Source organism: Saccopteryx leptura, chromosome 4 (assembly GCF_036850995.1).
Source record: "Saccopteryx leptura isolate mSacLep1 chromosome 4, mSacLep1_pri_phased_curated, whole genome shotgun sequence".
NCBI lineage: Eukaryota > Metazoa > Chordata > Mammalia > Chiroptera > Emballonuridae > Saccopteryx > Saccopteryx leptura.
The window spans coordinates 124,418,774-124,439,812 of record NC_089506.1 but is presented as its reverse complement, the minus strand read 5'-3'; the positions used below and the strand labels follow the sequence as shown (position 1 = coordinate 124,439,812).

The 21,039-nt window shown below is 51.7% G+C and overlaps 1 protein-coding gene across 7 annotated transcripts in view; it reads left to right on the top strand.

Moving 5' to 3' along the window:
- Positions 1 to 21,039, top strand: part of TBC1D16 (TBC1 domain family member 16) — a 72,496-nt gene that overhangs the window by 9,350 nt on the left and 42,107 nt on the right. For 6 of the 7 annotated variants that reach the window (XM_066381449.1, XM_066381450.1, XM_066381448.1 and 3 more), the window contains exons 2-3: positions 6,077 to 6,316; positions 7,564 to 8,161. In XM_066381449.1, the coding sequence (XP_066237546.1) occupies positions 6,139 to 6,316; positions 7,564 to 8,161 (776 nt within the window). In that variant the 5' untranslated portion in view covers positions 6,077 to 6,138. The remainder of the gene's footprint in view (positions 1 to 6,076; positions 6,317 to 7,563; positions 8,162 to 21,039) is intronic. The other variant, XM_066381453.1, reaches the window with a different exon arrangement.

Here is a 21,039-nt window from a genome sequence, read left to right as displayed (position 1 = left end):
GGTGACCCATGTAAGAGATATTTAAAGGGTCCCTAGGGTGGTTGAGTTAATATGATGTGGTGAAATCTCACTGGCTGATGGAGATATTGCTCTTTTCCAAAGGGCTCCTGGGAAGTTTCTTTTGGTACGCTTGGTTGTGGGCGGTCCTAGCCAAAGTTCTCAGGTTTGGGTTCCCCACGTGACCATCCCCCATTATCCACTGACCTTACACCACTGTTATTCATTGTGGTAAAGCACACGCCACATGTTAACCGCTCTGAGTAAGGAGGTCACAGTTCCGAGACATTAAGTGCATCCTGTGCCGCCATATAAGCCTTCCACCCTCTTCACCGGGCCTTCTCCTGGGGCTCGGAGTTTCTCTGCGCACCTGTCCCTCACTTGGGATGGGTGTCATCCCTGATTAGACAAGCCCATGCCAGACCAGGGAGATTGAAGCCCAGGAGGCCCGCTTTCCTTTCAGGACCTCTCCACTGGTCGGCTCCTGGCCGCTCCTTTGACTCCATGTCTTGGGGTACCTGGGCCGTGTGCTTCCTCCTGCTCTCCGCAACAAAGGGGTCCAGCTGAGTTTATTAACTCAGTGACAGGTTGGCTGATGAGCAGGGACATGCTTCTGTAGTCTTGGGTCCATCCAGCGGCTGCCCTTGAACCCTAACATCATCTCACTGGTGACACGGTTAGGGGAGGGAGAGGCACCTCCTGACAGAGCCCCACCCCCACCTGCCTTCCTCTAACAGTGAGGGGAGATTAGTTCCCAATCTGGGGCTGGAGTCACCTGGGAGGACCTTCTCCAAGACCTAGTGGGTCAGAAGAAGTCCAGGCTCTGCCCTCTGAGTTCCTTAAAGCCCCTGGTTTGGAGAAGCAGCGTGTCATGACCCTCAGCTAAATAAAGTCTGTCCCAGGGCTGGGTCACCATGAGGCCTCTCATATCCACCATGGTCCCTGGGTATACATCCTGAGCTGGTGGTGAAGCCTTGTGCTCACCTGGGAGGGCCTCACCCACTTGGCCCTTTGGGACCCTATTTCTGCCCTCTCTTCTGACAGCATGAGGGGTAAACTCAGGTTCACATTCACCAGTTGGTGTAGTAGAGAGCTACCAAGGTAGAACGCTGCCAGCTTGGATTGTGGGACCTGAATGTAAATTCACACTGAATGAGGAGCCCACAGCCACAACGACTTGCGAGTCCCCCCAGCCCTTCCCACTGTGGCATCAACAATCACAGGACACAAGGGGGGGCTGGGGGCAGTGGGAGGGGCGCCCACTGTGCGGCTCAGTGGCTGAGGTCCCATGAGGTAAAGTGGATGAGAGGTAGTGGTCACTCCTGGCCTCGACAGACTTTTGGAAGACCTGGTAGGGCCGCATGGGGTGACCTGTGCTGTGGGTCTCACATCTGCCTAGCAGGAAGAGGTCTCTTTAAACAGATGCAAACTAAGACAGGAAGGGGATTCCAGAGGAACATGGCTGCAGGGTTGGGGACAGGGCAGGAAACACGCATTTGGAAAGCTTGCTCAGGGTGCCTTCCATTGGCCCCAATGAGGAGCCTGTGGCTGGTGGGTGCCCCAAACAACCAGGTCCTAAGGAGGGCAGCTACTGGCTGGGCATGACCACCATTTCCTCTGCCAAGGAGCAGAGCCCAGCACACTCAGGGGGGCTCCTGCCCCGCTCTGATCAGCGGCCTGTGAGCATCTGAAACGTAATCAGTGGTGCTTTCAGTTGGGTAGGGGCTGCCTGGGAGGAGGTTAAAAAGACCTCACTTCCTACTTCTTGTGGGAACACGCCTGAGACAAGTTGTTCTCATCAGAGCATACCGACAGTGTAAGACCATTTAACAGGTGTGTCCATCGTGTATGCAATGGGGGAGAAGCTGGAGGGTGTGGCCAGAACTTGGACCAGGCCATACTGGTCTCTGGGTCACAACTGAGGGCCCCCCCTTTTAAATTTCCATAAAGTTTTCTATAACAAGTCTCCAGCTTTGTCATTATAATTCATGTCTGATTTCTTTCAGACAAATAGCTGGGTACACAATAAAAACAACATAAAACACTCACTCAATACTTCAGTTAACACAGGTGGCCTTTGCTCCATTGAAAATTGAAATGATAAGAAAATATAAGCCGCCTGACCTGCGGTGGCGCAGCGGGTAAAAGCGTCGACCTGGAGCGCTGAGGTTGCTGGTTTGAAATCCCGGGCTTCCCTGGTCAAGGCACATATGGGAGTTGATGCTTTCTGCTCCTCCCTCCCTTCTCTCTGTCTCTCTCTGTCTCTGTCTGTCTCTCTCTCTCTGTCTCCTCTCTCTAAAATGAATAAATAAAATCTTTAAAAAAATAGATTAAAAAATTATTTTAAAAAAGAAAAGAAAAAGAAAATATAAGCCAACAATGAACGAACAGATCTTTGGCTTGGGAAGAATGATGTAAAGTATAAAAGTGATAAAAATAAATCATTAGGGAAAAGTCACCATCAATGTGACTTCCTAGACATGTCAGGCATACTGTACATAGATAATGCAATTACAAGGCAAATCATGAATTAGGAAAACATGTGGCAATTCCAGCAAAGGATAAAGGTTGTTGCTACATAAAGAGTTCTTGTGTATCAGCAATACACCTGTAGCCCCAGCTGAAACATTGGCAGTGCATGCCCAAAAACAAGTTCCAAGGTGATCACAGATGTCTAGTAAGCACAGGATCTGTTCGTGTGAGTCAGTCATCGGGAAACCATTCTCAGTGACCCAAATTGGCAAAGATTCAAACCTCTGATGGTGCTGGGACCATCTGGAAGCCCACTGGGTGCTGTGTGTCCAGGGCCCAGTTTAGCTAGGAATTCCGGGAGTTATCCTATGAAACTAGATGGAATACAGGTGGAGATTTGTGTATAAAAATATAGAGGTCATTATGTAAATAGACACTCTGAAAACTAGATGTCAGGCTATGGTGGCTGGTGGGAGGATTGTGCACCCTATAACATAAACAGCCATGAAGATGGATGGTCAGCATGTTGAATTTTTAATTTGCTAACAACATGGTGTATTTATGTTTTATGGATGCTCTAGCAAAGCCCTATGGACTGGTAGGCTTAATTAACAGAGACTCACTGAGATCCAGGTGTTGGGGTGTTGGTTCCTTCCGAGGCTTTGAGGGAGGTTCTGGGCCAGGCCCCTCTCCTTGGTTTGTAGATGGCCATATTCATGTCCTTGTATACAGGTGTCTGTCTCCAGATATCCTCTTTCAAAAGGACACCAGTCACATTGGATGAGGACCCAACCTTCCAACCTAGTTCTAACTTGATCACCTCTATGAAGATCTGTCTCCAAATAAGGTCACACTCAGGTTCTAGAGGTTAGGACTTTCATCTGTGAATTCGGGGAGGGACACACTTCAACCCCTAATACCTGTGTAATATATTTTTGAGGTGACTTAAAGCAGGTATGACATAATCCCAGTGAGTGCTGTTGTTTTTAAGAAAGGCACAGAAGTGAGTAGAAAATACACATAATATTTTTGGATTGTGTGATTTCAGGGATATGTGGTCTTTTTTATACTTCTAAGCAAATTTCATTAAAAAAAAGCTTTAATAAAAATAGGTCAAGGAGTCTTCACTTCTAAAGAGACCAGAGATTGGGAACCAGGTTCAATTTGAATGGACCAGATTTCTAAATTAAAAAAAAAAACCATTTAAACAATAGATGATAATTGTTGGAAGAGAGTACATAGTTGTGGCTGGCATTTGGCACATGTGCCCTGATTTCCCCAAAGGCACGCTATCTCCCCAGAACCATGTGGGTTGGGGCCGGGTGGGGCTGTCCTCTCCCTGGTGGCCAGGGTAGGGTGGGAGCCGAACTCTGCTCTCATAGGACAAAGGTCTTCTGTCCTGGGATCTTGCGATCACTGAGTGACTTTGGGCACTCTGACCATGTTTCCTGATTTGCATATCAGCACTCTGGGACGGAATTTACAGAGCTGAGGTGAGGTTCACATCCGATGACATATGGGGAGACGCTGTATTGCAGACACTAGTACTGTATTTTGGAACCTCTGTCCAGCCTTCTGGTACATTCTTCTAATGATCCTCAAGGGTAGTAAACCATCTTCAGGGAAAGATGCTTTGGTTTGGGAAGCCAGCAGAGACTTCTTTGCAGCCTGTCTGGTAGTTCTGGAGACTGGATTGGGTAATACCACCTGAGGCTCCAAGGAGGTGGGTGCTGCCTCCCCAGTTCCACCTGGCCAAGGCCACAGGAGGCCACTGAGCCCCAGGAACGTGGTTGCTCCCAAATAAGAGGTGCTTAATTGCAAAATACATGTCAGACTTCTGAGACTTCTAGATGTGAACTAGTCCATCAGTGATTTTTTTTATATTTGCTTATATGCCACAATGGCACTCTTTGGGATGTATTAGGCAAACAAGTTTGTAACAGGTTTGCTCGCTTACACATATTTTGCCTAATTGTTGCATTGGTGTGGGGCAGCCACATGTGTGTGGTCTGTGGAAGGCTGGGGGTGCTTGCTCTCAGGGCAGCAGATTGCAAATTGCGGATTGCCTGCCTCCATGGGGAGGGGTAATTGCTTGCTATTCTTTGCTAGAGAAGGGGTTTTTGCCCTCAGCCTATTTTGCTGGAGAGTCTAGAGAAAGAGAAGGAGTGCTGAGGGGCTTGGGAGCCCTGAGTGAAAGGAAAGTGGTCTTCCCTGCCTGTTTGCCTCATCAGCCATTAGGAGACCTTAATCAACGGAGTGGCCCAACATTTTCTGGCTCCACATTTCCTTTACTGTCTGCCCAAACCCAATGGGAACCTGCATGGCCACAGTAGTGGCCACCGGCCTTATAGGATGCAATGGGTTAAGTAAAAAAATAAAGTCCACGTCCCTCATTTCTCCTCCCTTTTCATAAACCTGGCTGGCAGGATATTTGAAATTGCTCATGTGGCCGGGGCAGCACCAGCCTAGAAAAGAGGGGTTCATGGCTCGTTAACTGACCTTGTCATTCTTGAAGAATTCTTTAATTTTACAAATAGTCCATGGAAATTATTACTAGAATAAAGATACAGCTCTGGCTGGCTAGCGCAGTGGATAGAGCATCGGCCTGGTATGCGGACTTTGCAGGTTCAATACCCCGTCTGGGCACAGGAGAGGAGAAGCAACCATTTGCATCTCTCCCCCATCCTCTCCCCCTTCTCTCTTCCCATCCTGCAGCCAGTGGCTCCATCGGTTCAAGCGTCAGTCCAGGCACTGATGATAGCTCAGTTGGTCAGATTGTCTGCCTCAGGCACTGAGGACAGCTTGGTTGAGTTCAGCATCAGCCCCAGACGGGGGTTGCTGGTTGGATCCTGGTCAGGGTGCATGTGGAAGACTGTCTCTATCACGTCTCCTCTCACTGAAAAAAAAAAAGGTTTCGTAATATGATTGTCATCTTCCATGGCATGGCTTGAAGTACCCAGAGAGTAGAATGTACCGGGGTCATGATGCACCATGGAGCTTAGCCCCCCATGCAGGGAGAGAGCCAATGATACTGGTACAGCTTTGCACAGGGGCAGGCAGTTACTGGACTTAGTGCGGTGGTCACATCATAAGGTATATAGATTCACTGTTATACACCCAAAATATTAAAAAAAAAAAATTTAAAAAAATAAAAAGAACAGAGGAGGGAGAGACACCTCTCAGCCTGAAGCTGCCAGAGCTGCTCCCCAGGGAGGACTGGTCCTGCCCCCAGTGCCTGGAAAGTGGTTAAGTCAGGGGGCAGCTGTTTTGGAGATATTTGCAATGTCTGGAGACATTTTCAGTTGTCCTACTGGCAGCAGGGATGGGGGGCTGGTGCTAGTAGCCTCTAGGGGTTAGAGGTCAGGGGTGCCGCTTACCATTCTACAAGGCACAGGATGTCCCCCCCCCCACTAGGAATGACCCGGCTACAAACGTCAATCATGTCTGGGCTGAGAACCCGGAATGTGGCCTGGGCTGGCAGGGCCTACGTGACTGGTAACCAGCATCAATTTGGTCTGACGGGTGTGAGGCAGAATGCAGCCCTGGGGTCACTGGCCACATCCACAACATTGGGCCCCAATGCATGTCCTCTCTTTCCCTCCCCCAGGCAGGTGTGGACAAGCCCCACCTGGGCCCAAGTGTGCAGAAGATGGGAACACTCCCCTGGCAATGTCTCTGGGCCGCCTTCTTCGCCGGGCCTCCTCCAAAGCCTCGGACCTCCTGACCCTCACCCCGGGTGGTGGTGGTGGGCCCCCCTCTGTCCTGGATGGGGAGATCATCTACTCCAAGAACAATGTCTGCGTGCACCCACCAGAGGGGCTGCAGGGACTAGGGGAGCACCACCCAGGTGAGCCCGGGAGGAGGAAGGGCCTGGAGTCACAGTTTGGGGGAGGGACTGGGGTCCCAGCCCTGAGATGAGTTCTAACCACCCAGCTCCAGCTTCAGAGGCTCCTGCCCCACTTCCACATTTGCCCTCACCTTGGCCTTATGGACAACTGACCAGCGATGGGCCAACTCCGCAGTCATGTGTGTTGGGGGGAAGGAGGTTCTAGGCTGAGGTCTGAGGGTGCTCCATGTTCTGGGTACAAAACAAAAGAAAGAGTGTGGCCCTTGGAGAGCTTTGTGGTTTTAGTCCTGCTGTGATGGAAGGCTGGAAAGAGAGGGACAGACAGAGGTCTGAGGCTCTCTTCCCCATCCCAAAGCCATGTGATCTGAGTGTGGAAACACTCGGCCTCCCAGACATTAACTGGGATGCACAACTGGCTGATAGCCCTGAGCTCTGCTGGAACAGGAGCCATGCACGGGGCCCGGGCCAGCCCTGCGGAATGTAAGAGGCTCAGCTCCTGCCCTAGACCACTTTTCAGAACAGAGACCAGGAGGCCGGGGGACCTGTGTGATAGGCCTGGGAATAAGGCCACCCCAAAATGGCAGGTACTGCCATGGGAAATGCTACTGTCTCCCCCAAACTGAGCCTTCAGGAGCCCAGGGAGCCCACCCACTTACTGCTAGCCTTGGAAAAAATGCCCTTTGTCACTGTTGGCAACCCCAGTGTGTCACGTGGAATGATGACCTCTTCTCCAAAAAGCTGCATTAGAGAAAAAGTGCCAAGCAAGGGGGCCGCGGCTTACTGTACAACACTCACATGCCAGCCGCCCACCTCAGACTTCTTCTTGTGAGCTAGAGTCTGCAGCCTGCACCCCTCCTGACAGTCCGTGATGCCATTAGCTAGGCTCCTGGCCTGCCAGACGGGGACTTGACTGCCCACAGGCAGGAAAGCTCTGGGGCAACCAAGTAGTGGACAAGGTGGGGCTCTGAGTACCAGGAGGTCTCCTGTGCTTAGAAAAGCACAAAACAATGGGTCATTGCCCAGGGGCTCTGGGCCCCCCAGGTCTCTAAGTGTGTGTGCTTGGCCAATGTTCATGGCTTACCTTCATCCTAACCCCACTCACCCCAGGTGTGTTTCATGTAGGACCAGGCATCTGAAGCTGGCCCAGTCTGCGCAGCCCCAGGACGCTACTAACCGTGGCATGGCCCCTGTAAGACACGAGACCCGCGTGCGTGGCCCTTCCTCACTGCTGTTCTTCATCCTCATAGGCTACCTGTGCTTGTACACGGAGAAGGATGAGCTGCTCGGGGCCACCCTCATTCTCGCGTGGGTCCCCAACTCTCGGATTCAGAGGCAGGATGAGGAGGCGCTTCGTTACATCACCCCCGAGAGCTCCCCTGTGCGCAAGGTGCCCCGTCTGAGGGGCCGGTGCACCCAGAGCTTGGGTGCCCCTCAGCAGGCCTCCCCCACAGAGCCAAGGCCTACCCTGATCCCCAGAGATGAGGACATTCTTATGGTGACCCAGAGCCTCCGGGACGCCGTGCACATCAGCCCTTCTCCTGAGGACGGGGAGAAGCTGGCCCAGGGCCTGGGGCTGGACAGACCCCTCCTGGCCACACAGCGGGCCCACAGCGATTCTGGGATCTTGTCCATGGTTAGTTTGCAGGATGGGACTGAGGAGGGGCGGAAGCCACAGCCTGAGGCCGGCGAGGAGAAGGGCTCCCTGGAGCTATTGGCTGATGGCGTGAGCAGGGACAGCTCCTTGGACTCGGACTCGGATGCCTTCTCCTCCCCCTTCTGCCTGTCGCCGGTCAGCACTGTGCTGGCTGAGAGCAGCAGCTCCGTGTTCCTGGAGGGTGAGAACAGGTGAGTCCCCGAGCCAGTCCCGGCTCCTCTGAGCAGGCATGTTGGGGACAGTTGCTTGTGTCACTAGCTCTGCTCACTGAGTGCTGAGGATGGCCTGCGTCCCCTCCTGCATCTGCTTCAGATGCCCGCTGTCCCCATGCCAGGGCCGCGGCACCCAGGTGCCGTCCCTCTATGCCACTGGAAGGGTTGTGCCTGTGGTGGGCCTGATGAGGGTTTGGTGGTCATGGCTACCACGCAGCCCCTAGGGGTCCTCAAGGCTCCAAAGAGGTGGCTGTGCACAAGGCTCAGGTGTAGCGGCTTGTGTAACCCTGCGTGGCCAGGGCCAGCGCAGGACAGGTCAGCTTCCTGTGGCCGGCCTGTGGTCTTCACTCTCATTAGGTTGCTAGGAAAACAGCATTGACACTGACAGTGTCAATGACAATGATGACAGTGAGGGAGTCTGGTGAGTGGTAGGTATGGATGAAGCCCAGCATTGCATGGGCAGCAGGTTTGTGCCTGCAATTACCCCAAACCCTGTGAGGGAGGTCCCCACTTCACCTCTGTGCAGAAGGTAGAAGTAAGTCTCAGAGAGGGTAAGGAACTTGCCAGAGGTCACCCAGCCAGTACACCAGCCAAGTCGGACTCGAGCCCAGCTGGGTCTACACCGGACTCGGAGCATGTAAGATCACTTGGGACCCCTGTAAGCCCAGCAGCCAAGGAGTAGGTATAGGGACACCGAATGGTTTGCTGGCCTCTGCAGGAAGGAATTTGAGATGAAATCTTTCTGATATTATAGCCTCAATAAACTGCGGTCCATTAAAGCCCAAGGGTGAACAGATAACATTTGTTTCAAGTACTGGAGAATTCATATAAAAGGAGCAGTTGGCTGTGACCCAGGGCTCCGGTACCCGATGAGGTTCACTGAGCTGTGTGGTGTTTCCAATCTGAGAACTAGGCTGGGGAGGAAACTCAAGCCCCTGCCTGGGTCTTACAGGTGGGCCTTATTGCGCCCCCTGGTGGTGCCACATTGCCAGTGTGGTGATACTTTGGAGTTCCTGGCGCCCCCAGGGTCCAGGTGGAGGGCAAGATGCCCCAGCCCTTGTCTTCACTGTGCCTTAGAGAGGTGGCAGGCCTGGCTTATGAGTCCCATAGCCTCCGTCTTAGTGGCCGGACCAGAATCAGGGCCTGGCCTTCTCAACTCTGTTCAGCAGCCTGATTGCATAGGTCCTATGTTATAGGAGCTTGGATTTGGGATTTGGGGGACCTGGTTGGCCTGAGGCTGGGCAAGCTCCTTACCGTCTTGCAGCTGCTGTTTCCTTGTTTGTAAGATGGGGGTAGTGATATTCCTTTTACAGGGTTATGTTGAGAGTTCACCCCTGGCCCCTCCTTCCTGTCTTCCTTGGTGGTTCTTCACCCTGGCTGCTATGGAAACCCTCAGGAAACCTATACGATCACGATGCCAGCTGCTTCCACGAGCAGGGATTCTTACCTGGGGCTGATTCTGCCTCTAGGGGACGTGTGGCAATGTTAGGAGATATTTTTGTCACAAGCAAGGGTGGCAGTGCTATTGGCTTTTAGTAGGTATAGGTCAGGGCTGTTGATAAACACCCCACAACACACAGGAACACCCTGTGACAGCGCAGTGGGGCCCAAATGTCTGCAGTGCTGAGGCTGAGGGCTACCTAGAGGTTCTGTTTGCCATGGACAGATGTGAGGCCCTAGAGTAGGGAGATCATTTTGTTTTTTTAATTGTTGTAAAATATACATGACACAAATTTGCTAATGTGACCAGTTTAAAGTGTACGTTTCGGCAGTGATTAGTGCACTTGCACTGTGAGGCACCACCACCTCTATCTAGTTCCAGAACTTTCTCATCGCTGCAGAAGGAGAGCGTGTGCACACTCACAGCCCCTCCCCAGGCCCTGGCCACCACCGGTCTGCCTTCTGCCTGTGGGTTGGCCTGTTCTGGCCATTCTATTGTAATTGGGGTTGTGCAGTAGGTGGCCTTTCTTTAAATTCAGCATGATGCCATCAAGATCCATCCATATTGTCATGTGTGTCAGGACTTCCTTTTAATGGCTGGCTAGTGCCCCAGGTGATTCTGACCAGCAGCTGAATTTGAGCCTCACTCGGTACTGCATGCAGGCGCCTGGGCAACAGCTGGGTGCCGTCTCTCCGGTACAGGGTCCACCCTGTTCTGAGCCCACCCTGCAGATCAGGAACCATCTCTGTCTCCCAGACACTGCCCTGCCCAGGTTAACTTAGGGCCCACCTGTCTGCTCTGAGCTGCTTACCCAGCGGTGCTCTGATTCCTGGGTGAGCTTGCAGACGGGTGGTCAGGGAGCTCCCTCCCTCGCACGGGGCTCCAGGAACACCACCTGGCTGCTCTTCTGGCCAATCTGGCACGCTGGTTCCCGACCCAGTCATGTGTGCTAGGTTGCTGGAGCTCAGAGAAAGTACAGATTGGGATTTCAAAAGGGGCTACAGAAGAATCTGTGTGTTGTTTCTTTTCATAGGTGCTTTAGTGCGAGCCAGATGTGGACACCGGGTGGTCCCCAGGCCTCATTGTTTTTGTGTTTCCCCCATCACCTTGGAGACCCTCTGCTCTCTCCTATCCCCTGCAGCACCCACATGGTGATGGGACTAGAAATCCCAGCCTCAATGACCAGTTGTACTGGGCACCACAGGACAAATATTCCCGATCCCTGCTGTTCATGGGGGTACCCTGGGCAACTTATAAACTCTGATGCCCAGACCTCATCTAGACCAATGGAACCAGGGGTTTTGGGAGTGAGGCCTAAGGAAGGGAAATGTCTGAGCTCCCAGGGGTTCCCAGTGTGCAGATGGGGTCAAGAGCCCTGCTGGGAGAAGGACCAAAAAGAGGGAGTCTGTCTTGCTCCTTTGGCAGCGGGTGTTTGGACCAAGGTCCTGGAGTGCAGGCATCTGACTGGACTAGAAACTCCTCAGGGGGCTTGGAGGACATGCATGCGCCCATAATTGCTCCTTGAACAAGTGCAATTAAACTGGGAATTGGGTCCCCAAGAGGGGAGAAGGCAGGCTAGCTCATGGGATCCCTCTAGTGGCAGAATCAAAGAACTTCATGGAGGCTGAGCATGTTGTGTGGGAGGGGCCAGGAGGAAGAGCAGCACTCTCATCAAGAGCCCCCCCCCCACATTTTGTCATGTGGCAGGTAGTTCACAGAGGGCCAAGTGGTTAAAGATGGCATTGTCCATCCCTGTGCCAACTGTGGGGTACAGCCAGCAGGCCCTGGTCTCTAGGTGGCGAAGCTACCTGCTGTACCTTCCCAGCCCCCCCCCCCCCCCCCCCCCCCGCACAGCAATGGCCCAAAATCCTTGACTTAGCCAGCGCTCAGGGGCCTCATCATGACAGACCTGCCCCTCACTGATTTTGGAGTCCTGCCAGCAGGGTTATCAGCTGTGGCTTATACTCGCGCATCCTCAGTGGTCAGAAATCAAGGCTAGCCTGACCAGGCGGTGGCGCAGTGGATAGAGCATCGGACTGGGGTACGGAGGACCCAGGCTTGAGACCCCGAGGTCGCCAGCTTGAGCGTGGGCTCATCTGGTTTGAGCAAAGCTCACCAGCTTGGACCCAAGGACGCTGGCTTGAGCAAGGGGTTACTTGGTCTGCTGTAACCCCACGGTCAAGGCACATATGAGAAAGCAATCAATGAACAACTAAGGTGTCGCAACAAAAAACTAATGATTGATGCTTCTCATCTCTCTCCATTCCTGTCTGTCTGTCCCTGTCTATCCCTCTCTCTGACTCTCTCTCTGTCCCTGTAAAAAACAAAAAAAAAAAAAAAAAAAGAAAGAAAGAAATCAAGGCTTTGTGCTGGGGTGAAGGTGAGCTTGACTGCCAGGCCAGATCAGGGGCCTGCCAGCCATTCGTTTCTGTCCCAAAAGCCACCCAGTCCAGCCTCAAGGGCTGGCAGATGAGTGTGTAATATGACGGGACCTGCGCCTCCGTCCCCGGTGTTGCCTGCCACATGGCGTGTCGGTTGGCTGTGTCCGTCAGAAGTATGATGTGTATGAGCTGACACACCTCTCCTCCCCTAAATCAAAGTGTCTCCTCTGGAGCCTGTTCTAAAAAGCTGTCTAAGTTATAGAAGTCAAACTCATGTGTGTGGAGATGTTCGTGATGTTCTTTATAATGGAGGGAAGGAAAGGTCTAAATGTCCAACAGAGGAGAAGAAGATAAATCAGTTTCAGTTCAACTCTCAGACCAAGGCTTTAACTGGGGCCCGCATGCCCCTGAATCTTATGCTCTGTTTTTATGTGTGTTCATGAGTGTGCACTTTTCTGAGGAGGGGACATCATCCAAATTCCCAAAGGGCCTGTGATGTCCCCACCAAAGATTCAGAACCTCGGTGCTGCCCGATGGAAGAGTAGGAGGTATTTGTAGACTGTGCAGCAACATGGAAAGTCATAATGTATCAGGAACAGAGCAGCTAGCAAATTACGCGCACATTCTGATTAAAGTCTGTGAAGAGGTTTGGTGTACGCAGAGGGCAGTGCAGACAGTATTGCCCAGCAGAACTTGGTGCCCAGATGGAGCTATTCCAGGTCTGTGCCATCTGCTGTGTGGCCACTGGCCTTGTGCAGCTTGGGAACCCTGCCGAGTGTGACTGAGATGCTGAATTTTACAGGATAGTGATTAATACAGATTTAAATAGTACATCGGGCCACCATATTACTAGATGGCATGGGTGAGAGGAAGATATGCCAAAAGATTGGGATCACATAATTTTGAGTAATTTTTTTTTCTTTTCTCAATTTTCAAAAACGTTCTGCTGTCACTGTATGAATCCTAGAATGAGACCATGTTTTAAAAATAGATAGCCAGTTAATTCCTGCATGGTGGACACTGACTCCCACCCCCCAGCTGTCTTGCATACTTGTTAATAAAAAAGCTCTCTAGGGCTATGCCAGGTCCTTTCAAGGAAACGAATGCTAATGACCTGCCACCCTTGGTCCCCAGAGACTGTCATTGGTGCCCCAACCCCCAGGGAAAATGTGTGGATTTCCTCTCTCATAGGATCCTCCTGTTGCTCTTGCACAAGTGAAGGGTGGTGGCGTGTGGGTTGCAGAGCCAGCTGGGCAGCGTGGCCACACAGGGTGTCAGTGGCTGCACTTGGGCAGTGGCCCAATCCACTCAGACGCAGGGCCAGGGGAACCAGGCACTCACAGCCCACCTGCCCTCGGTGTCCTGCTCAGATGCCTGCCTGCCTACTCAGCCTCCCCCTGGCCTTCCCCGCACACACTGGGAACCCTGCCTTGCTCCCTCCTCAGCTGGCTTGTCCTCCCCTATATGGCGGAAGCCCCAGCCAACCTTGCTTGCATCTACATTTCCCCTTGCAGAGCTCCTGCCCCTCCCTGGGCGTCTGGTTGGGGTGACGTTTAAAATACTGCCCTGCGGCCCTGGCCGGTTGGCTCAGCGGTAGAGCGTCGGCCTGGCGTGCGGGGGACCCGGGTTCGATTCCCGGCCAGGGCACATAGGAGAAGCGCCCATTTGCTTCTCCACCCCCCCTCCTTCCTCTCTGTCTCTCTCTTCCCCTCCCGCAGCCAAGGCTTCATTGAAGCGAGGATGGCCCGGGCGCTGGGGATGGCTCCTCGGCCTCTGCCCCAGGCGCTGGAGTGGCTCTGGTCATGGCAGAGCGAAGCCCCGGAGGGGCAGAGCATCGCCCCCTGGTGGGCAGAGCTTCGCCCAGTGCCGGGTGGATCCCGGTCAGGCGCATGCGGGAGTCTGTCTGACTGTCTCTCCCCGTTTGCAGCTTCGGGGAGGTGCAGAGAAGAAAAAAGGAAAAAAATAAAATAAAATAAAAATAAATAAAATACTGCCCTGCATGCATGCTTGTTGGTGGGACTCACTGTCTGTTGCTCTGCAGGGATGGATTGTTCAGTGTGGCACCACCAACCACAGGTGCCATCGAGCCCTGGGACTGTGGCTGTGGCAACTATGCAAATGGTTTTGAATTGTATTCATCTCAAAGAAATGTAAATTTCTCATGTGAGAGGGGGCTTCTGTGTGGACCAGTCCTGGGAGGCAGGTGAAAGTGTTGTCACCTCCTGGTACAGGGCAGGCCCCCAGAATGGTCTGTCCAAAAGAATGGAGAAGGACAAGCAAATAGGTACCCTCACCCTGCCCCAGGGTGGCAGGTTTTGTAGGGGTATTGGAGGGTTCAGGTTACCCTAAAGCCATGGGCAGAAGCCAGTGCAGAGGGAGTGACAGTTTCTGCCCTCAGGGTCCAGCCAGGCTCAGCCTGCCACAGGACAAGTGAGGCTGAAATAAATGGTACGTTAAGTGCTTTTGCTGGTAGGAGGGAAGGTCCCTATGACACTAGGTATCAGCTGCAAAGCTGAATTATTACTATGTGCCGTGCTTGTTGGTGTAACAACTCTGTCCCTCCCACTTGAGGAAACAGAAATGAGGTGCTCTGGGGAGAACCCCAGCCTCCGAGACGGATCTGGGACCCATGAGCTTGGTGTGTGAGGTCTGAGCACCTGAAAGTGTCATTGTCAGGAGCTGTTACGAGAATCCCTGGAGGGTATCAACAGGGTCACCCAAAAAGCCTGTGAAGGGCTATGGAAGAGTGAGACCCCCAGATTCTTGGTTGCTTCTAGCATTTTTCTAAATAGTCTTGCTGCTCCCTTTCTATCCACCCATCTCTGGCAGCAGACTGGGTGGGTGGGTGGGGAAAACGTTCTCTCAGAAATGGGTGAGGGTGCCTGGGGCTGCCCATCCAGGAGAGGAGGGTGGCGGTTTGTGTGACCAGTTGTGGACAGGGTGCTGAGGTGTGAGCAGGTCCTGAAGAGAGGAGAGAGATGGCAAGGGCGGTGGAGTAGCCAGGAATTGGGGTGGGGTGGGTCCCCCGCCCTCCCAGCTTTGAGAAAGCACCTCTGAGCAGTTGGAGGCCGGCCTCCCTCACCCATCAGGGCCCCTGGCAGCAGCTCGGCAACTGGCAAGCTGGCAGTTTCCAAAGATCTGTTGTTTGGGTTTGTTTGTGTGTCTGTAATTGAGAGCTGAGATTTATTTCTTTAAAACAGCTCATCTCTGACACCCTACAATATGTTCTGTGCTTCATTCGTTAGGATTCATCTTGTATGTTTTTGTAGCACTCGGCAATGCTCTGTACCCACATCTCTTCTTCTTCTCCAGGTCCCCCCAAGTCAAGGTGATAGTCACCAGCTGCTCCCCATACTACCTCTGTCCCTGGGGGAGGGTGGCTGAGACCAGGAGTCCAAAGGAAGCTGCACCAGGAAGGGAGGCCAGCAGATCTGAGCCCTGTGGACCGGCCTTCAGCCTCTGGCAGTTTGGAAATGGCCCGGAGCTTCACTGCTAGTCCAGGAAGCCTGGTGGTGCCCAGAGCCAGGACAGTCCTTCACTGTCCCCTGTCAGTGCAGGGAGCTCATTACAGGCGGTGGCTGCCCCAGCACCAGGAGCTTGGAGGGGCTGCCAAAGAATCTGGCTGGGTTTCGACAATGCCCAGTCCTTTGATGTGTGGCTCAGGGTGGCTGTTTGGCTCACACGCTCTGTCTGGGGAGGGGAGGGCAGGCCCACGGGTCCCGCAGGGCTGGGAGCCTGGTGAGCTCTGTGGTCGGGCACCTCTATGGGAATGTGATCCCTAGGTCATGATCTTGGCCAAATGTTTATCTCCTGTGCCTCAGTTTCCTCATCTGTGAAATGGGACTGTTTTGAGGGTTAAGTGAAAATACTCCATACCAGTGTTTTTCAACTGCCTGTCCTTATGAGTCTGTAATCTTCCTGCAACATCAGGGTGGTTGGCACTTTCACAGACCGGCATGAAATTTCTGGTGGACTGACAGCTGAGAAACACTGCTCTGTCCAATACAGCAACAGTGGCTACATGTTGTCCTGTCACATTTATCCAAACCCTTAGAACATATGACAGAGCGAACCCTGACGTACATGTGAACCCTGATGGGCTTCGGTTATTAATAATCTATTGACATTGGTTCATCAATTATAATAAATGTACTAGGCTAAAGCAGATGTTTATACTAGTGAAAACCGTGTGTGTGTGTGTGTGTGTGTGTGTGTGTGTGTGTAGGGAGTTGTCTAGGAACTCTCTGTACCTTCTGCTCAGTTTTTTCTGTAAACCAAAAACCACTAAAAAAAAATAAATTCTTAAGAACTACCAATGACAGACAGAAGTCAGGATTGTACTGACTCCTGGTCCAAACCAGCACTGACCCATAGAAATGTAATGTGAGTCATATAATGTGGTTTAAAATGGTCTAATAGTGATGTCTTCAAAAACTTTATTTCTAGGCCCTGGCCAGTTGGCTCAGTGGTAGAGCGTCGGCCTGGCGTGTAGAGGTCCCGGGTTCGATTCCCGGCCAGGGCACACAGGAGAAGCGCCCATTTGCTTCTCCACCCCTCCCCCTCTCCTTCCTCTCTGTCTCTCTCTTCCCCTCCTGCAGCTGAGGCTCCTGGTCGGGGCAGAGCGACGCCCCGGAGGGGCAGAGCATCACCCCCTGGTGGGCAGAACGTCGCCCCCTGGTGAGCGTGCCGGGTGGATCCCGGTCGGGCGCATGCGGGAGTCTGTCTGTCTCTCCCGGTTTCTAGCTTCAGAAAAATACAACAAAAAAAAAACAACAAAACTTTATTTCTAAATAACTATAGAGTCACGGGAAGTTGCAAAAAAAACATAGAAGTCCCGCTCACCCTTCACCCAGCCTTCCCCGTTGGCAACATCCTGCATAAAACCACAGGACGCATTTCAAACCAACACCTCCAGCTGGGCACAGTCCGCAGGGCTCGCCCATTTTAAGGTCTTCTTTTTGTGTGTAGTCAGCTCACTGTATCCACGAGTTCCACACCTGCCAATTCAGCTAAGCATGGATCAAAAATATTTGAAAAAGAAGTTTCTATTAGTATATATATTGTTGCCAATCTGTCCTGTGTGGATAGGCCTACTCTGTTCTGAACATGCACAGACGTTTTTCTTGTCATTGTTCCCTGAACAACACAATGTAACAACTACTTACAGAGTATTTACATTGTATCAGGTATTGTGAGAAATCTAGAGACGATGTAAAGTAGACTGGAGGATGTGTGCAGGTACTATGCAAATACTTGCCACTTAGATGAGGGACTTGAGCATCCGTGGATTTGGGAGTCCGAGGTGCCCTGGAACTGATGCCCTGTGGATACTGAGGAACTCTGCACACACATACTATATACACACTGTGTGTGTGTATGACTCCTGGACAGTTGTACCACATTATAGCTTTGTGTAACCACCGCCACAAATGAGATACAGATTGTTTTATCACCACACGGCTCCCGAAAGTTATCCCTTATAGTCATATCTAAGTCCTTGTCCCCATCCCTAGACCCTGGCACCCCCTTCTGTATTCTCCATCTATATAAGAATTTTTTATAAATGGGATTGGACACCAAGTAACCTTTGAGATCGGCTCTTCTCATTCAGCATTATTCCCTTGCATTCCACCCAAGTGGTTGTGCATGCCAGCAGTTCACCCCTTTTTATTGCTGTGTAGTATTCCATGGAGTTGTGTACCATGATGTTTAACTGTCTGCTCATCCAAGGGCATTCCAGTATGGGGTTTACAAACAAAACTACTGTGAACATTCCAGTACAGGTTTTTGTCTGAATGTAGAGTGTTCACTTCTGGGATAAATCCCAGGAGTGCAGTTGCTTGGTCATGTGAGTGGTAATTGCGTGTTTAGTTTTAAAAGAAATTGCCAACCTGTTTTCCAGAGCAGCTGTGCCATCCTCAATTGTCACCAGTAATATATGAGTGACCCACTTTCTCTGCATCTTATCAGCATTTGGTGTGGTCACCTTTTTTGGGGGGGCATTCTGATATGTGTGTAGTAGTGGCTCATTGTAGTTTTATTTTCCTAGTGTTGGTGAGCATATTTTCATGTGTTTATTTGCACCCTCCCCCAATTATCCTCTTTGGTGAAATGTATCTTCATGTTTTTTACCAATATTAGAATTGGGTTTTACTTTGTAATTGCTCTATTTTTCAGGGTTCTTTATTCTAGACGCTAGTCCTTTGTCAGATACATGATAGTACAAATATTTCTCCCAGTCTGTAGCTTTTTTTTCATGATCCTAATTGGGTCTTTCACAAAGTAACAGATTGTAATTTTGATGATGTCCAACTTATCAATTTTTTCCTCTTACGGATCTTGGATTTTGGTGGTAAGTGTTAAGAACTCCTTGCCTGGTCCTGGATTCCCAAAGATGATCTATGTAATTTTCCTGAAACCTTTATAGTTTTACACTGAAGTCCATGGTCTGTTGTGAGGTAATTTTCACAGAAGGGGCGAGGTTTGGGTTGTGAGTCATCTTTTTGCCCATGGGTGTCTGACTGCCCAGCACTGTCTGCTGAGAAGCCAACCCCTTCTTTGAGCTGCTTTTGCACCTTTGTCAAAAGTCAGTTGAGCTTATTTGTGTGGGTCTAGTACCCACATTTTTAAAAATAGTGAGAGAGAGAGACATGTAAAATTAATTTTAATAATTACCCATATACCTAAAATATTGCCATTTTAACCATGCAGTAGATATAACAAGTCATTGATGAAAAATGCTTCATGTTTTGTTTTTTGTTTTTTACAGAGACGGAGAGAGTCAGAGAGAGGGATAGATAGGGACAGACAGACAGGAACGGAGAGAGATGAGAAGCATCAATCATCAGTTTTTCATTGCGACACCTTAGTTGTTCATTTGTTGCTTTCTCATGTGCCTTGACCGGGGGGCGTTCAGCAGACCGAGTAACCCCTTGCTCGAGCCAGCGACCTTGGGTCCAAGCTGATGAGCTTTGCTCAAACCAGATGAGCCTGCGCTCAAGCTGGCGACCTCGGGGTCTCGAACCTGGGTCCTTCCACATCCCAGTCCAATGCTCTATCCACTGTGCCACCACCTGGTCAGGCAAATGCTTCGTGTTTTATGTTTAAACTAAGTCTTGGGAATCTGTGCGAACCTTTTCCTTAGAACTCACTACCTGTCAGGAGTTCCCGGGCACATGTAGCTCGGAGCCCCAGCGTGGGTCTTCGCAGGTTGGTGTCCAGCTCTGTTTTAAACATTCTCTGGTCACCCCTTTTCTCCTGGTCCCCCCTTTCCTTGTCCTCAGTGGGTGGGTGGCTTCTAGGAGGAGGTTGAGGTTCTGTTGTCCTGACCTGTACCTGGCTCTGAGCTGAGACTCTCAAAGCCACCAGCCAAGTTTGACAAGGAAGCAAGATTCCAAAGAGGTGACTGGTAGGTCTTCTTGAAACCATGCTGTTGTCGACTGCCCTCCAAAGGCCTGACAGCCCTTTACAGCTGCCTCTATTATGGCTATCAAGACAGGGAGGAAATAGTGCATCGGCCCTCCTGAAAGGGAGAGAAGGAAGTTCAGCTGCCCAGGGAGGTAGCGCTCTCTGGGGACTGGTGCTTAAGGACAGGGGAACGAAACTGTTGTTGCTTGCAAACCATGGCAGCCTCCCTGGGGACCCTTGATGCAACCCTGGTGACTGTTGCCTGGGGCTATGGGGATGTTCTCCAATGGCTTAGGGCCCTGGGGAGCAGGAAGCCCTGCACCCCAGGGGTCCCACTCTTGTGTCAGCAACCCTGCAGAGTCCCACATGATCTTCTGTGAGCCTGAGGTCACAGGCAGTGAGGCAGGAGCTTGCGCTATGGCTTTGGAGACCCAAGTCTGGCTGTCACAATGTAACCCAACACCTGAGGAAATCACCCTAGATGGAAAGTGGGGGCAGGCCTCTGCTTCTGATCTGACTGTTCCGTACCCCTCTGCTCGTCTCAGAGTTCATGCCCAGCAAAGGAAAGAGAACAGGCATTCCTACTGGGGTTTTCCATTCGATTCTATTTGTGTTCTGTACATGCCTGGGATGTATAGGGGACAGAGGGCTCCTGATGGCCCCTCCAGAACTGCTTCTTTGCTTTGGGGAACCTGAAAATGTGGTTTCCATGGTGATCTAGGGCCGCTGAAGATCCAACCACCCAGGTCATTCCTAACTGACTGCCATTTGACAGCTGAGATATCAGGAGGCAGGCCTGGACTCCAGTGTCCAGCAGGTGGCCTAAAACAAGTCCCTGACTTCCTAAGTGGCAGGTGGTGACACAAGGTCCCTGAGTGTGACAACGCTCGAGCTCAGACCCTGGTCGCATCCCAGCTCTGCCTGCTGATGGCTGCAGCGAGTCATTACCCTCATTTCCTCACTTTCTTCTCCATGAGGCGAGACAGGGACCACACATGCCCATGAGCCTGTCATGAGGAGTGACTCTGAGTGCACCGGAGGTCCTGAGAACCATGACCGGTGCCATCCCTAACTCATCTCATCCTCGAGTGCCCAGGAGACATTGAGACCAGCCCGAGGGGTCCAATGGGCACACCCTACTGTCACAGTTTGTTTTCTGGCTTCCAAAATGGGATGCAGACCCTCTAGAGAAAGGAGATCTTCCCCAAGGGGCATTTGGGCCAGAAAATGCTGTAAGAAGGAGGTGCCTGACAGGGTTGGGGTAACAAAGTACTAAGAAGTTGGAGTGGAGATGTTCTGAGAGGAGGCACAGTGGCTCCTTCGTGGGTCCTGGGAAAGGAGACCCACCCATGTCATGGGGAAGGGAAGAGGAACAGGGACCTGGAAGATGGGAGTGGCCTCTTGCAAGAGCCGCAGGGCTGGCAGTCACGGAGGCCCTGTGGATGGTGGAGGCATCAGGATCCCTCTGCTTCTGTAAATATTTAAACACCGGGAAGATTATTTTTGGTAGTTATGGTCTTTCTCTGAGCCAGGCAGGCTGCCGGGCAGGGTGTCAGGTGACAGATGGCTCACTGCATGCTGCCTGTGCTTTGCATGGTCACTGTTACAATGGTACGTCATAGTTGGGG